The sequence below is a fragment of the Dendropsophus ebraccatus genome, chromosome 1 (genome assembly GCF_027789765.1).
Source record: "Dendropsophus ebraccatus isolate aDenEbr1 chromosome 1, aDenEbr1.pat, whole genome shotgun sequence".
Classification (NCBI taxonomy): Eukaryota; Metazoa; Chordata; class Amphibia; order Anura; family Hylidae; genus Dendropsophus; species Dendropsophus ebraccatus.
The window spans coordinates 228,437,846-228,454,349 of NC_091454.1; the positions used below are offsets into that span (position 1 = coordinate 228,437,846).

At 41.3% G+C, this 16,504-nt stretch overlaps 2 protein-coding genes across 2 annotated transcripts; one reads left to right on the forward strand and one right to left on the reverse strand.

Annotated features, from left to right (window-relative positions):
- The first annotated feature begins 5,673 nt into the window (after positions 1-5,673).
- On the forward strand, positions 5,674-6,603 carry LOC138786308 (olfactory receptor 10A3-like). The gene has a single exon (XM_069963209.1). It carries the CDS (start codon positions 5,674-5,676, stop codon positions 6,601-6,603), a length of 930 nt encoding a protein of 309 aa, XP_069819310.1.
- Positions 6,604-14,355: 7,752 nt separating this feature from the next.
- LOC138786313 (olfactory receptor 1500-like) lies at positions 14,356-15,327 on the reverse strand. Its single transcript, XM_069963223.1, has one exon. The coding sequence runs from the start codon at positions 15,325-15,327 to the stop codon at positions 14,356-14,358; it is 972 nt and encodes a 323-aa protein (XP_069819324.1).
- Positions 15,328-16,504: the final 1,177 nt, after the last annotated feature.

Genomic DNA, 16,504 nt, shown 5'->3' on the forward strand with positions numbered 1-16,504 from the left:
AGATGAATTGGGACTTTACACTTTATTGATGCACTGTACTGTATAGAATCATGTATTGTTTATGTATTCTAATTATTATGATGTCACTAATGATGGGATGTACAATGGGAGGGGTTTTCATGTTAGATACCAGCCATTGTCTCACTGATATTGTTGCTTGAAAAAGATCTCATTGATGGGTGAATAAAAACCTTTTTTCATTCACTATATACTGGAGTGCCGCCTCGTACAAACTTTGTTATATATATATATATATATATATATATATATATATATATATATATACACACATGTTATTCAGAATAATAAATCAATATTTATGGTGTGTGGAACCAATTGTCTGAATTTCTATGATTTCTTATGGGAAAATTTGCTTTGGTTTAAGAGTGGATTTGGATTACAAGCACAGTGCCGGAACGAATTATGCTCGTAATCCAAGGCACCACTGTATATATATCTTCCCTACCTGTGTAATGTGTGACACTGCTGACACCAGAGAGCAATAGCCTGTACTCTCCTGTATTATGGGCGGTGAGAAGTGCGGGAGGTGAGTGTGGGCAGGCAAACTGTATTTTGTTCTGCAGCAGGTTGAGCAGAGGTGTATGATAAGGTTCTGCAGCAGCTGAGGTGTATTATGAAAAGCTAGGGACACACTTGTACTTCTGTGCAGACAACAACAAAATGGCGCTGCCCAGCAGTACACATAATATCACCTTTCCCCTCTTTGTTCCCCTGTGAAAAGAGAAGGGAAGTGATGATGTCACAGCAGTTGAGCAGAGACTGCCTCTTTTTTCAGCACAGCCGTATATCAGGTTACTTTTACCTGCAGTTTTCCTGCTGGAGCTCCCCCTAGGGTCCATCACTGGGAAATATGATAAATTAGATAGTTAATTTTTTATATTTCCTTACATGTAAAAAATAAAAAAAATGCACATATAAATTAACAAAAAAATAACACATTCAATTTCAAGACTTTTATGTTGTTTTTTTTTCTTTACTTTGTGACACATTCCCTTTAACTATTATCATTGTTTTGGTGGGGCCAGAAGTTGGATGGATAAAGAAGCAATGTGGTATAACTGGGGTAAACTTGACATGTGACATGATATATTTTTTATCTAAAGCATTAATAGCACATTTGTTACCAACTACTTTAAGCTCCAGGTTTTTGCCCCATTGGCTATATTTTTATTAGACATGATAGTAACTTGAGCGTGCTCAGGTCTGTCCGAACCTAAAAGTGTTGCATTTGATTAGCAGTGGCTGGAGAAGTTGGATGCAGCTCTAAGGCTGCCTGGAAAAACATAGATAAAAGCATAGGCCATAGGCTGTTTCAATGTTTCCAGGACTCCCTAGGGCTGCATCCAACTTCAGCATTCAACCGGTAGTCAAATGCCTCGCAGTAAGTTTTGGACGTACTTGAGCATGCTCGAGTTACTCTCATCTCTTTGCTTTATCTTTTCGTTTGTTAGATCTATTTGGCCTTTCCTTTGGTGATGATCTCTAGCTCCACTTGGACCACTGCACAACTCCAGACAATCCAATAGCTTAGTGAGTATGCTGGTGATCACAATCTGGGAAGCCTACAGAGATGGACCATACCCCCTAACTAAGGTTCTAGGAAGAAGGACTAGAATATTCTGTGGAATCTCTCCATGAGTTTAACTAACTACAGCGAAAAAATCCACTTTTATGTTAAAAACCAGAACAGTAATGATGAGGGTCAGATAGAGGACACATAAATTAGACAGACACCGCTTGAGAGTATTTATTTTATGGACAGGTAGAAAGTAAACTCAAAGCCAACATTTTCCTCCAAATATTGATGAATTTACTTAAGTGAGTTTGTTAGGTTGCTTTGGTTAAGTTTTTACTTCATAAATTTGTCTTATTACATAAAACCCTAAAGACAACTCATCTCTATGATCACACTCCACTCCTGTTTGGTTCCCTGTAGGACCTCACATTCCCCCAGGCCTGGTTCCTGTGGTTTCTGAGAATATAAATAACATTTTAGTTCATTTTGTGTCCAGACATTGTGCCTGAACCGTGAGCAAGATGTCATTAGCCTTTCCTACAGATGAGCCGTTCAGAGGTAAGAATTGGGAAATATATAAGTCTTATATAGATCAGTCTTCATATATATATAATTTCAACTCAATCAACTCAAATTTTCAAATTGAAATTTTTTTTTTTTTAAATGATTAAATTAGTTTTGAAGTAGTTGGATCCGACGTAGCATGAAATTTTTGTATATAATTGATACAGCTTGGGATCGTCCTGTTGGCCTCCTGCTATGGGTTGGTGAAATTCTTCTGTTGGTTGGTTTATTACTCAACCTTATTCAACACAGATATTTCAAACATTAGGACAAAACCATACAGTAAATCCTTCCTAAGTCACTGGCTAAGACGGTGTGAGGCTTATAGACTAAGTTTTATTCATACCTCATGATGAGGGGGTGTTCTTGATTTTGTACAAACGACATGGTAACATGGTAAGTCATTGAATTGGGGGAAAAAAAATCGTGACTGAGGGTTGGTGGTCTCCTCTGATGATGTATTGAAACAAAGAGAAGGGGCTATTCAATAATATACATTATTTCAGAACTGATGACTGTATTCCACCAATGTTCAGTTCCTTTATTTCTTCCCTTTTAAATCAGGGAAAAACTAGGAATTTAAAAAAGTCATCTGTGCCAATTACTATAATGAAAAGGAGTAAAGGACATGAACTTTTGAAGTCATTGGATCCTGAGATGTAGTCTTAAAATCTCTTCAATCTTCTTTAGAAATTATTTTAGTATATGGTATACTGTTCATATAGTCTGGGATAGTCCTGTCGGGCCCGATGTGGATTTATGGAGTTTTCTGGTGATGCTTGTCCTGATATATGATGAAGCAAAGAGGGTTGGTTGTCTCTTCTGGTGTCTTGGTTCCATCACGTTCCAGAGAATTAAAATGTGAGTGTTAAAAAAAAGAATATAAGGCGCTATATTATGATATAAAATTATTTCAGAATTGACTAATTGTGAATTTTAGGCGTGTTAAAGGAGTATTCTCACATAAGTCTAAAAATAAAGTTTAAAAAAAAAAAAAACATGTCAGGACCCTTACAAAATAGAAAAAAAAACATACTGTACGTAGATGTGTTCGGCTCTGTCCAGTCTTCTCTCTTCTTCCTGCTCCCAAGGTGAATGCATCCAGCTCAGCCAGTCACTCATGAGACGCCACTTCTCTGCCAAATCAGGAGAAAAACTTTCATAAACTACGGATTCTACATAGACGTCAACTTCAAAGATTTGTCTCTGACCTTTTCGACAATGAAAAGAGGCAAGAGCAACATTTCTACCAGCCTCCTGGCATCTGATCAATCATTATATTTACAGTGACACCAGAGATGAAGACGACAGAGAGGATGGTGAGTACATAAGGTTATTATGGCATCCTAGAAAAAAAAAAATAGGAAATACTAACGGGTGTAACTTTGAGAAATTCTACAACTTTGCTGCCTTCTAATGTTCCTCATAGCTATTCTAATGTCCATATTTTATCTATTTTTATTACACTAGTAGAACCGTGCGAAAACTGCTGATCGAAATGAAAAAGGAACATTGAGTCCTTTATGAGATATATGGCCCTATGATTGGATATTCACAGGAGTAACAGAGGCTGAAGTAAAAAGAAAAACTAAGAAAAATTAAAAAAGAGTAAAAATAAATGCTATAATAATAGCAAAAATAAAAAAAAATAGGTGAAAAAGGGTAAATGATACAAATTATTTTTAAAAAAAGTGAATGTTAATAATAAAAACATAACAAATCAGTATTTTATAAGACTTTTTAAATATTTTATCATTGCTTTGCAGCTATTTTTGGCAAGTATAAGTTAAGTTCACCTCACCGGGGGATATGTCTGTATGTTTCGTGATCTGTCATTTGAGCAGTCAATAGGCTCTGGACGGGTAACCATAGCTTCTTTTTCATCTTCCCCCCCACCCCCACCCCCTGCCCACCCGGGATTTTTAGATTTGGCCGGAGTGCTCCTTAAAGCTGTACAACACTGTAGATGGTAGCAGATTATTGTTTATCTCGAATTATGTTGTAATGTTGAACTATGTGCCTAGAATATGCTGTCAACTCAATGAAGCCATTGTGAGGTTAGTGAGGGAAAAGAACTGCAATGATGGGGATTAGGAGTCTGTCTTTTCAACTGGATTCCTTTAAATGAAGACAAATACAGGCCAATATCTTCTAAGGTTTACTGAATGTTATCGCACACACATTGGCATATCAATAATGGTTACAGTTGGTAAAGGAAGCACAAAATCTTAGCAGTTACTTGTACACAAGGTGACACAATTTCCTAAATGTTACGGGTAACAGAATAAAACAGTGTCCGACCCTTTAGTTCAGTCATTGAATCTTCTTCACGTAAGCTTCTCTATGGTCAAAATAACTTTACACAGGACTATACCCATTTCAGAGTTCCCGTCTACTTTGCAGTGACCACTTCTTTCTATTCTATTCTATTCTTTCTATTCCTGACCTTAAAGGCACTGAGCCGAACAATAGTTCTCCACCATTTTAGTGCATAGTGGGCTTTTCTCTAGGCTCCTTTAAGGCCCACCTCCACGTCTTCTCCGAAAAACTACCAGGGGATAGTAAGGCATACTTGGATCCTACTTTCAGCGACTCCCTTTAGCACCCCTTTCACTGTTGTTTAGGCCCCTACCACTGCTGAGAGAATTGTCCAAGCTGGGTCTACAACCCAGTGCCACTATCATGTCGATATTTACAGTCCTGAAAAGAGGCCTTGGTAATTATATTTAGGTCACTTTTCAGGACTACTGGGCAATGTACCTTTTCTGTAGCTATTCCCCAGTCCAACAGGACTAAGAACTCTAAAAAGAGCTAATTCCAGCCTTACTCAAGTTTGAGCCCTCCACCAATAAGTTAAGCATAGTAGGCTGATTTTGCCCCATAGACTTAGTGGACTCCCTTTTACTGTTCACATAGAACAATTCAATCCAGCCACTGCCACATTATGTCTCCACCTAAGTCAAGGAAGGAACAAAAAATCATCACTTCACCATCTGCTCCACAAAGTCCAGTCCCTGAAGATGAAGGGCAATTCTACCATCTAAAAGATTGGACACTTCAGTTGGTGAAAGTTATTACCATTACTGAGGCTAATGTAAGGATATTTCAGTGAAACTACTGCACAGAATTTTGGGTTTTCACTCTTACTAGTGTTCCCTAAGGGTCACAATTAAAGGGGTTGTCCAGGGAGCAGGAGGCAGCTAAAGCACCCTAGCACTGAAGGTGGCTTTGCCTGCGCATGATGATCGGGACTCATGCGTTGATACTTCTGAGACATGGAATGATAGAAAGTAATCTCTCTGCTCCCTTCATTTTCTGCTCCTCGGACACCCCTTTAAGCTCTCATTAAAGGTGAGTGATTGTTTTGCTACTATTTATCCAACCAAATAAAAGATTAAACATAAACATAGCAGATCAGCGTCAATCTCTGTAATGTGATCAACATCCTGTCAGTCTATCGAGTAGGCTCCATACTAAAATGCTGTGGGTGGGTGACCAATGCAATGAGTATATGAATAGATATATATCTACATTCTCTCATTGGCCAGGCCATGTGTGAGCTGAACAAGACGATGGCGATGGAGTTGGTTCTCGTAGGGTTTCGAAACGTTCACCATCTTAAGAATCTCATCTTTGCTTTCTTTCTCATGCTATACATCACGGCTCTGATTGGAAACTCTCTGATCATTGGTCTGATAGCCACCAGCTCAAAGCTCAACTCTCCAATGTACTTCTTTCTTAGTAACTTATCTTTTTGTGAAATCCTTTTTACCACCATTATTATGCCCAACATGTTGTATGTTTTGAAGGGCGATGGAGGCCTCGTGTCTTTCTATGGGTGCATTGCTCAGTTCTACTTGGGAGCATCTACTGGATGTACTGAGTGTCTGCTCCTTACGGTCATGGCATATGACAGGTATCTGGCTATATGTAACCCCTTGAGGTACTCCACCATTATGAATAGGATGATTCGGAATCAGCTGGCCTTGTGGTCTTGGCTCTCTAGTTTCATAGTGATGACCATCTTGACTATTCCAATATGTAACTTGCAGTTTTGCCGCTTTGACACCATTGACCATCTCTTTTGTGATCTTGCTCCACTTCTACAATTGTCTTCTACAGACACCTCCCTGGTGCAGATGGAGTCCATCCTGATCACCATTGCTTTCAGTCTGTTCCCTTTCCTGTTGATCATTATGAGCTATGTCTCCATATTTGTCACCATATTAAAAATTTCCAACAAGACAGGAAGACAGAAGACGTTCTCCACCTGCAGCTCACACTTGGCTTCAGTCTGCACATACTTTGGGACAATATTCATTATCTATCTGGTTCCTGCTCAACAATATTCTGTGACTCTAAACAAGGTCCTGTCTCTGTTATATACCATTGGGACCCCCTTATTAAACCCCATAATCTACAGCTTCAGGAACCGAGAGATGAAGTCTTGCCTCAGGTCTTATTTGTGGGTTAAAACATCAATGTTTGACATAAAATGTTAATGTCGCATCTTATAACATAGCTGCCAACTATACAGTGTTAGGCTATGTGCGCACGTGGTATGAGACCGGCCGTTCCGTAACCCCGGCCGGGTCACGGAATGGACGGTCTCTGTCCGGATCATTGTGGCCGGTACTTAAGTACCGGCCGGGTGATCTTTACGGCCGCGGAGCTCTGATGCCATAGCCCACAGTGAAGCAAGTGGCCGGAGCCGCTCGCTTCACTGTGTGAACTGACAGGTCTTTCTGCGGCCGCAATTCACTGAATTCCGGCCACAGAAAACTGACCTGTCAAGTTTTTTCCGGCGCCGCACGGGATCCCGGCCAGAGCGCATACGATGTGTGTCCGAGATCCCATTGCATATAAGGCTATGTTACACACCGCAAAACTACGGCCGTAGTTCTGCGGCGAGAACTACAGCCGTAGTTTTACGTGGTGTGAACATAGCCTTATCTTGTTTTTTGTATTAAGTAGATAAAAATATAAATACATCACTGTTTTTTGGTCTGATTGATTCTGAATATATATATATATATATATATATATATATATATATATATATGTACATATATATATAGAGAGAGAGCGAGAGAGAGAGTGAAATTTTCAAAAGTTCAGAGTCGCTAAGTTGTGATGTAAAATTCTGATTTGTCCAAACTGAACCTTAACCCCTTAACGACATCGGGCGTAAATTTACGCCCTGATGCCGGTAAGGGAGTTCAGAGCGGGGCCGCGCGGCGGCCCCGCTCTGAACCGCGCCGGTCCCGGGTGCCGCGTGTAGCCCGGGACCGTAGGTATTAGCGGGCACGGTCCGATCGCCGTGCCCGCTAATACAGTAATCGGATGCAGCTGTCAAAGTTGACAGCTGCATCCGATTACCGGACACAGCCTCATCCCTGGTGTCTAGTGGGGAGATCGCTCCTCCGGGATGTTATCCCGGAGGAGCGATCTCCGCAAATGAAGCCGGCCGGGGACCGCTCCAAGATGGCGCCGTCCCCGGCTCGGCACTCGTTTACTTCCGGCTGCAGCAGCCGGAAGTAAACGAGTGCCTATCTCATGGATCTCTGCAGCATATCTATGCTGCAGAGATCTCAATGAGAGATCAAAGCACTTATACTAGAAGTCCCCCAGGGGGGCTTCTAGTATAAGTGTAAAAGTAAAAAAAAAAGTATTGTTAATAGTAAAAAGTCCCCTCCCCTAATAAAAGTCTGAATCACCCCCCTTTTCCCAGGTTATAAATAAAAGTAAATAAATAAATACATAAACAAACATGTTTGCTATCGCCGCGTGCGTAATCGCCCGAACTATTAATTAATTACATTCCTGATCTCGTACGGTAAACGGCGTCAGCGCAAAAAAAATCCCAAAGTGCAAAATTGCGCATTTTTGGTCGCATCAAATCCAGAAAAATTGTAATAAAAAGCGATCAAAAAGTCGTATATGCGCAATCAAGGTACCGATAGAAAGATCAAATCATGGCGCAAAAAATGACACCTCGCACAGCCCAATAGACCAAAGGATAAAAGCGCTATAAGCCTGGGAATGGAGCGATTTTAAGTGTTGTATATTTGTTGACAATGGTTTAAATTTTTTACAGGCCATCAGATACAATATAAGTTATACATGTTACATATCGTTTTAATCGTAACGACTTGAGGAACATGTATAACAAGTCAGTTTTACCCCAGGGCGAATGGCGTAAAAACACATTTCCCCCAAATAAACAAAATGCGTTTTTTTTTTCAATTTCACCACACTTTGAATTTTTTTCTGGTTTCGCAGTGTACTTTATGGAAAAATTCAGCCTGTAATTGCAAAGTACAATTAGTGACGCAAAAAATAAGGGCTCATGTGGGTTTCTAGGTGGAAAAATGCAAGTGCTATGGCCTTTTATGCACAAGGAGGAAAAACCGAAAACGCAAAAATCGAAATTTGCTCTGTCCTTAAAGGGTTAAACGAACTCTACTAAAACAGCTAAATTATGGCAGCTACACTAGAGGGACTATTGGGGATCTTTTTCGTAGAAAACCAAATACATAACATGCTTTCTATTTTGAAGTAGTTGTTTGGAACATTACCACGTAGGCTTTTGCGGCATTTCCCACCCTCACCATCAAAACCAATTCCCAAAAAGCTCACTAAACACCAACAGGCATCTACATCCCTGTGTTTCTGCCCCTGTGGAGCCGAATCTCTGCTTCTGTGTTTCCAGCCCTTTACATGAAAGCAAAACCACAGTAGAGAAAAGTATGGTGGCAGGTTGGCAGCGTGATGCAGGTGGTCGTAGGTTGTAGGAGTCCTTATGGGGTGGCCTGAGGAGGATGAGAAGTTCTGGCATACACCAGTGCTTCAGTGATGGCTTGAGGAAGATGAAGAGCCTTGATATCCACCAGTGGTCGGGGGTGGCCTAAGGAGGATGAAGAGCCTTGACATCCACCAGTGCTTCAGAAGTGGCCTGAAAAGGAAGAAGAGCCTTGATGTCCACCAGGGAGTGGCCTGAGGAGGATGAAGAGCCTTGATGTCCACCAGCGCTTCAGGGGTGGCCTGAGGAGGATGAAAAGCCTTGACGTCCACCAATGCTTCAGGGGTGGTCTGAGAAGGAAGAGCCCCAACATCCTTAAGTCCTTATAAAGGGGCCTGAGGAGGAAGATATGGTGATAAGGCAAGCAGCTCCCTTGACATCACTACTCTTGGCAAATCGCACAGCTATTAAGCGGCTATCAACTCAACGAATGAGCAGCCAGTTCTAAGCAGCCCACCACCATCCAACTGGAAAGCCGTATAAGGCTCGGATGGTCAAGTAAATGACTAGGGTCTAGAAGTCCCAGAGAGGCCCCCTATACAAGAATATGACTACTATAATACAGCTCCTATCAGGATCCAGCAATCACTATGGACCTGCATGTGGCTCTTCAACTAATGTGCTCTAGAAGTTAAAAGAGGACCTATCATTGACAGGGGCAGGAGCTATTGGCTCCCTGCCCTGCCAATCAAACTTGTGGCCTGAGGCAGCATTATAGTTTGGGCCACAAAAGGCCTCTCTCCCACATGTGCTTCGATGCCCAAGTGACATCATTTGTGTGCAGTGAGCAGGAAGATACCGCCGAGGGAATTGCTGGAATATCTCAGAGATGCAGACAGGTAAGTATGAACTTATTATCGCACAAGGACAGATGAGAAGAAGGTTATGCAGGCTGGAGGTCCAGCCGTGCAGAAGGTCCGGGACTTTGGTGGCGCTGACGGCATCAGATGGTGATCACTACTACACTGACGGGAATCGTAGTGATAGATGTAAAATAATAAAAAGCCTCTTTGTCAGATTAGTATAGCAATAAGATCTGCAATCTAAACATTTATACAGTAAAAAAAACAGCAACTCAGTGTTTGAATTGCCCGGGAAACATTCTTATTGGTCAATTGCAAAAACACGTAAAACATTATTTTTTTGACTGCAATAGGTTTGATTATTTATTTTTATTATGTGATCATCTCGGTAGCTTCATTTAGGCCATTGGGCGACATCACTTGTGTGCAGAGAGCAGGAACATACCGCCGAGCAGCAGACAGGTAAGTATGAACCTATTATTACACAAGGACAGATGACTACTATTGGGAATGCTATCTGGTGGGATGAGGGGACTAATAAGATTGTAACCTATAGTGTGATTCCTATAATATTAAGGGTTAATACATACTGTAGGCCAAACTTCCCGGGGATTTCTACTGGGTACATGGGGCAGCAGCTAACAGAACAGAGGCCTAATAGTGGGGATACACTCTACTGGGGTGGAGTAGCCAGGTGGTGGGTAACTAATGGGTGTATTACCTACAGTGCGGTCCCTATTACCTACATTGGGGGATATTACATCCTTAGCGGATAGGAGGGACTAACTGCAAGAGAAAACTAACTACTGTATATTGGTACACAGGGGGATAACTACTATTTGGATACACAGAGGGGAGCCTGACTACTATATAGAGACAGAGAGGTCAAACTACTACATGGGGGGCACAGGGAGGCTTTATGGGGGTGCAAAGAGGGTCTATGATCTATACAGAGTCACAGAGGGGCCTGACTACTATGTGACCTTACAGATGGTGACCTTACTACTATGTGCTATTTGAGGTCCCAATATATACTACATGGAGGCACAAAGTTGGAACAAAGTTGGCCACAAAGTGGAGCAATACAGATGGTGACTTTGTAGAGTTAAGGATGATGCTGGAGCGAAGAACCTGTGACAGATTCTGTGGCGATGAAGCATCATCCGAAGAAGTCTTCATGATGGATAGATAGAGAAGAAAAGGAAAAGTGAATGACTCCAATCAGAGAAAACACCCTCTGTAAGTCACTGGATGTACCTGCACTGTAATCACTTATATGGTGTGCAGAGCCCGTGTACCATTGGCCTCTACTTCTATATGGGCCAGTGTGGGGGATACTGGCCTTTGCATAGTAAATGTTATTTAGTCATAGATGGTGCCACTATCATCAGTCATAGATGGGGTGGTAACCGTGATGTTAAAAAATATATATATATAAAAATAAATGGTGACAATAGGCCTATATGCAGTATATATAAATATATATGTTCTATCCCTTATTATTGCGGCTCTCGAGTCACCTATGACTCCCCAACAGCTGCAAACACTACAACTCCCAGCATTTGCCGTCAGTCTGCAGCCCTCAGGATGTGCTCGGAGTTAAAGCAGAAATAAACAGGCAACTCAAAGGGTTGTCAACCCAGAAACTACAACTCCCAGCATTCTACGAGAGTTTAAGTTGTTGTTATTTAGGGAGTTGTGGTCAGATCAGCCTCCAGGGTCAGCATGTCGCTTCTCACTGGTGGTCCCCAGGTAGATCTATGTGTGGGTCTTCAAAGAAGGAGGGTAACAGTACCATTAGGTTTTGGGGGGTGGCCAATCATTTTGCACAGAGGTCCTCTGCAGTCTGTGTCTGCTCCTGCCCTACGTGTATCGCTCCACCTGCTGTAGCTTCATCAGGGGTCTGTAGTAGCAATTAATTGTGCTTTCAATGGAAGCAAATAAGCTCCACCTACATCATTATTATTGGTCAAATCAGTACAGACTAACACGTCATCTGCATAAGACCTATAAACCCAAACCATGCAACCACCATATCAACCAAAAATACGTAACATACGTATGCGAGAAAATACAAAGTGTGCGCTAAAGAAAGGCACGTGTGCTGCACAGATAGCTCAGTGTTCATGCTGTATGAAGGTAAAAGCAACAAAACAATATACAATCCACAAAGTAACATGAAAAGTCCATAAAGATAAACTGCAATAGAGCTAATATAAGTGCAGCTGCAGGTAAACTATATAGTATAACATCGCCATCTAGTGATCATTCAATAAAGTGCAGCTGCAGGTAAACTATATAGTATAACATCGCCATCTAGTGATCATTCAATAAAGTGCAGCTGCAGGTAAACTATATAGTATAACATCACCATCTAGTGATCATTCAATAAAGTGCAGCTGCAGGTAAACTATATAGTATAACATCGCCACCTACTGATCATTTAAAGTGCAGCTGCAGGTAAACTATATAGTATAACATCGCCACCTACTGATCATTTAAAGTGCAGCTGCCAAGATATAAGAAACTTGGAAACATAGAAGATTATCGACAGGGAAAGACCCCTGGGCCATCTAGTTGGCCCTGTTAGTATTTCCCTTCTTATTATCTTAGGATAGATATATGTATAGATAGACCCCCCACTTACTAGACAATCTATCTTAGGATATATGTATTATTCTATTATTTCTAATGTGATTGGTCACTTTGTGTTGTGTGTAGTCTGATCGAGTGACCGTCGTGATAGGAGCATTTCTCAATTTTATTTTATTTTTTATTTATTTATTTTGGGATCACGTTCTGACCTGATTTGGATGTTTTTGTTATGTGTGAATGTTTTTCTCATTGCGTTTTTGTCTACAAGGCTGCAACAATAATGTGTTGATTGCTGGTCCTAGAGAGACGCGTCCAGCCTCACCTTTCCCTTAAATAAGTAATTTTTTCAGAATTCCTCCTCAAAATCTTGATATTTTATGACATCTATGAGGAATCATCTTATATGTTTGTAACCCATATACCTCATAGTTTAGATTAGACTAGTATAGACCTCTGTCTGCCATAGTGACTGCTACATTACGGGGTTGCCAATTGGACACATAACAGGAGCACTACCTGTCATTTAGCCATCAATGATTGACCTCAGCGTCATTGCTGGTGTCAGTCATTGATGGTGAGTATGGGCTGCTGTTAGCTATGAAAAAAGTTTAGCCTCATAGTCTCATAGGGCACAGCTTCCTTACATGTAAAGTAGTCTAAGCCAATGGGTTAACATTGTCTTCTCTCTTATTATATCCTACTAGTAGTCTGAACCTTACAGTTTCTGATGACATCATTTCCTCTGCTGATCTCCGTCAGGTACAGTGATGTCATGGAGACTTGATTTCCAAATATCCATTCACATCAATATACTTGGACATATACACAATTATGTTTCTTGAATGACTGATCCTGGTAGTTTAGCCCCTTATAGTCTCCGATCAATAGTCACAATGGCATCTGAGATTTCTAACAAAGGGAGCGAGACCGGAAAAGACCCCAGATCTGGCAGATGCATCTGACTGTACGGGTGGTCATCCACATCACATAGCTGCTTGATGATAGTTAATTTACCTGCAGCTCTCTCCCAGTCTGACCATATGTATGAGTGCTCGGTTTAGGAAGCCGCAGTCTATTTCGCCCACAAAAACAAATTTGGGTAGCAAAAATGCAACATGCCCGATGTCTTTAGAGGATATGCTGTTTAATACTAAGTATCCTCAAACATTAAAGAGAACCTTCAGGTGCCAAGTGTCTCATGGACAGACAGGACCCAGGACCTGACAGGTAAGGAGGTCAGAACCTCATAGATGCTGTGACTGTCATCCAGTGACCGGAGAGGGGACATGGAGGCATGAATACCCGCTTGCCAATCAGGCCAATGAACAGCATGACTTAGAGCCACCTTGTCCCTCTCGGATGAATGGATAGCAGTTGTGGTTCTCATAAAGCAGAGAACAAAGTCAGAACACAGATCCCCTCGCCTGTCAGGTCCTGGGGCACATCTGTGAGGCTCTTGGGACCTGACAGTTTCCCTTTAAATAAGCTACTTAAAGTCACCTGGTGGCACCAATTTTTTTTCTAAGTTTAGGAATGGTTATAAAATGGAAGTGGGGTACAAAAGAAAAAGGGAAGTGATTGGCTTGAGGGTTACATGAACAATGTAGGTAACATCGACAGCACTAATGGCTTCTGACAGCAAGGTTGTAGATTTAGGAGATGCAGAGCTAAAAACCTCACCCAGATGCCCCCACAGAACCCTCTGCCCAATAAAAAGACACTATCCATGGCGGCCAAAGGCCTCTGTTAGAGATTCTGGATTGGTGACCTGAAGTTATACTGAAGTTTTGGGTGTATACCCTCAAGACCGCCAGTAAAAATAAACACAGTATCTGTTTTGATCAATTCTGGTCAGGTGAAGCTTTTTAAGGCTTTTACTGTACTATGTTATTTTTTTTCCCTTCCCCTACCTATGGGTGGGCATTGAGTAGAAAGCTGTAGGGACAACTTGTGTGACCCCAAATAGTTCTACCAACTCTATGGAAATGTCTACCATTGTCCTCAGAATGCTCAGTAGTGTCCATAAGGGGTACCCAGCATCACCTATGAAGCATCTACTCTAGAACATGCACATTTTTCCGTTCATGTTGGATGAATCTACTGTTAAAAATACATAATTTGGATAATGCAATTTTGATCTCCCTGTTCCGAAGACTGTAGATAATGGGATTGACCAATGGGGTCATCACCGTGTAGAGCAAAGAAAGAGTTTTGTTAATACTCAATGACTGATTTTTAGATGGAAAAAGATAGGCAACAATGAGTGTCCCGTAATATAGACACACCACTGTCAGGTGTGAGCTGCAGGTCAGGAAGGCCTTCTGTCTACCAACGGCTGTAGGGATTTTTAATATGGTCACAAAAATAGACACATATGTCCCAGTGATATACATAAGAGGGAAAAAAGTTAAAGGGACACCAGTCAAAAGATTCTCCAACTCCACAAAGGATGTATCTGAGCAGGACAGTTGTAGAAGCGGGGCCAGATCACAGAAGAAGTGGTCTATGATGTTGGATCCACAGAAATCCAACTTGAAAAATTGAAAAGCCGTATTCAACATAATGGAAAAGGCAAAGACCCAGCACCAGAAGACGAGAAGTAAGCACCTGTGAAAGTTCATAATGGAAGCGTAACGCAGGGGGTTGCATATGGCCACGTATCGGTCATAAGACATAACTGACAGAAGGAGACACTCTGTTGAGGCCAAGGCTCCAAAAAGGTAAAATTGGGTTAAGCATCCAAAAAATGATACCGATCCACCGTTTTCTGATAAGACATGTAGCAACAAAGGGACAGTTACTACCGAAAGGAGAAGGTCACATGACGAGAGGTGGCATAGGAAGAAGTACATGGGGGAGCGAAGATTCTCACTTAGCGACGCCAAGATGATTATAAGAAGGTTGCCAGAAATAATGGCCAAGAAGAGAATAAGAAAAAAAAGAAACAGGAGACTCCTGTACTGATGAAGACCCTGGAACCCCAGCAGGATGAACCTGGAAACGACCGTCTGGTTCCCTGAAGTCATTACCTGGAGGAGCAACAAGAAAAGGTTCACATGGCTGGTATCCTGAATCCTGTAATATTAGACCCCACAAGAGCTGACATTGGTTCTGCAATAGTCTTACCACTTGATTCTCCTTCTGCCTATTCCATCTATTACTATAGGAGCACAAAAAACACTGGAAGACCAGAGATGGAAGAAAGATTCGATAGGAGGTCATTGTGCAACTGGTTTACAGTATGATGTGGATCTTCTAGTACATTATAGAACTACGAGTACAACAAAAGAAGGAAAAAGGATCATGATGGACTAGAGAAGTCGTCTAGTAACAGAAGCTCTGACTGTAAAAGCCATAAAGCAGCTGGAAGTGTAGCTGAGAAAACACCCATTGGTTGGCTGATCATATATTTGTGCCATTCATCATTATCGGTCATACATTGGTCATACCCTGTGGAATCAGTTCATGTCTGGCTAACAATCATGATCTTAAAGACCCGCATGAACGGTCCAGGGGTAGTTCAAGCAGTCCAACCTGATTGAGCTATGAAATCCTCTTTGAACAAGCCCCCATCATCGAGATCAGCCTCTATATTGATCCCCAATTGGCTTTTGTAAAAGATTTTTGCTGCTAAAGCCTCAAAAGAGCAAGAAAGGTCAAAATTTGTTACATAGAGAAAAAAAGCCTTCTTCAGATATAGAAGTAAAAAAAAAAGTTATGAAAAAAAATTGCCTATATTGATGGAGACAAGATGGTTGCTGACCATGTGAATACCAACCTATGCTTCCTTCTCTCAGAAGGGGGCTTTGAGAATCTTAGAATGGTTACACATAGCATGGTCCCCAGGTATAGAGGCCACATGGCTTCACCTTCATCATAATAAAAACTATGAACTCTTATAAAAAGAAGATAATTGACAAATAAAAACTAAAACTTTATTGAGCCCAAAGACTGATTATAAAGCGGCGGCCGCAAGGGTCTGTTCTGCTTACGTTTGTAAGTGACAAAGGAAAAGATTTGGTAGGGAAAGCTGATGGTATGCTGGGTTGTAAATAAATATATATATATATATATATATATATATATATATATATATATATACCTAAAGGCATAAGCAGTGGGAGGAGGTGATTGTGATCTTGCTGTGTATTAGTCGGTAAATCTATAGTAAGTAAAGGTAAACCTGCCTGATATAGCCTGGGT

Coding starts and splice junctions, on each gene's coding strand:
- LOC138786308 (XM_069963209.1), top strand. CDS start 5,674: ATGGCGATGGAGTTGGTTCTCGTAGGGTTTCGAAACGTTCACCATCTT.
- LOC138786313 (XM_069963223.1), bottom strand. CDS start 15,327: ATGACTTCAGGGAACCAGACGGTCGTTTCCAGGTTCATCCTGCTGGGG.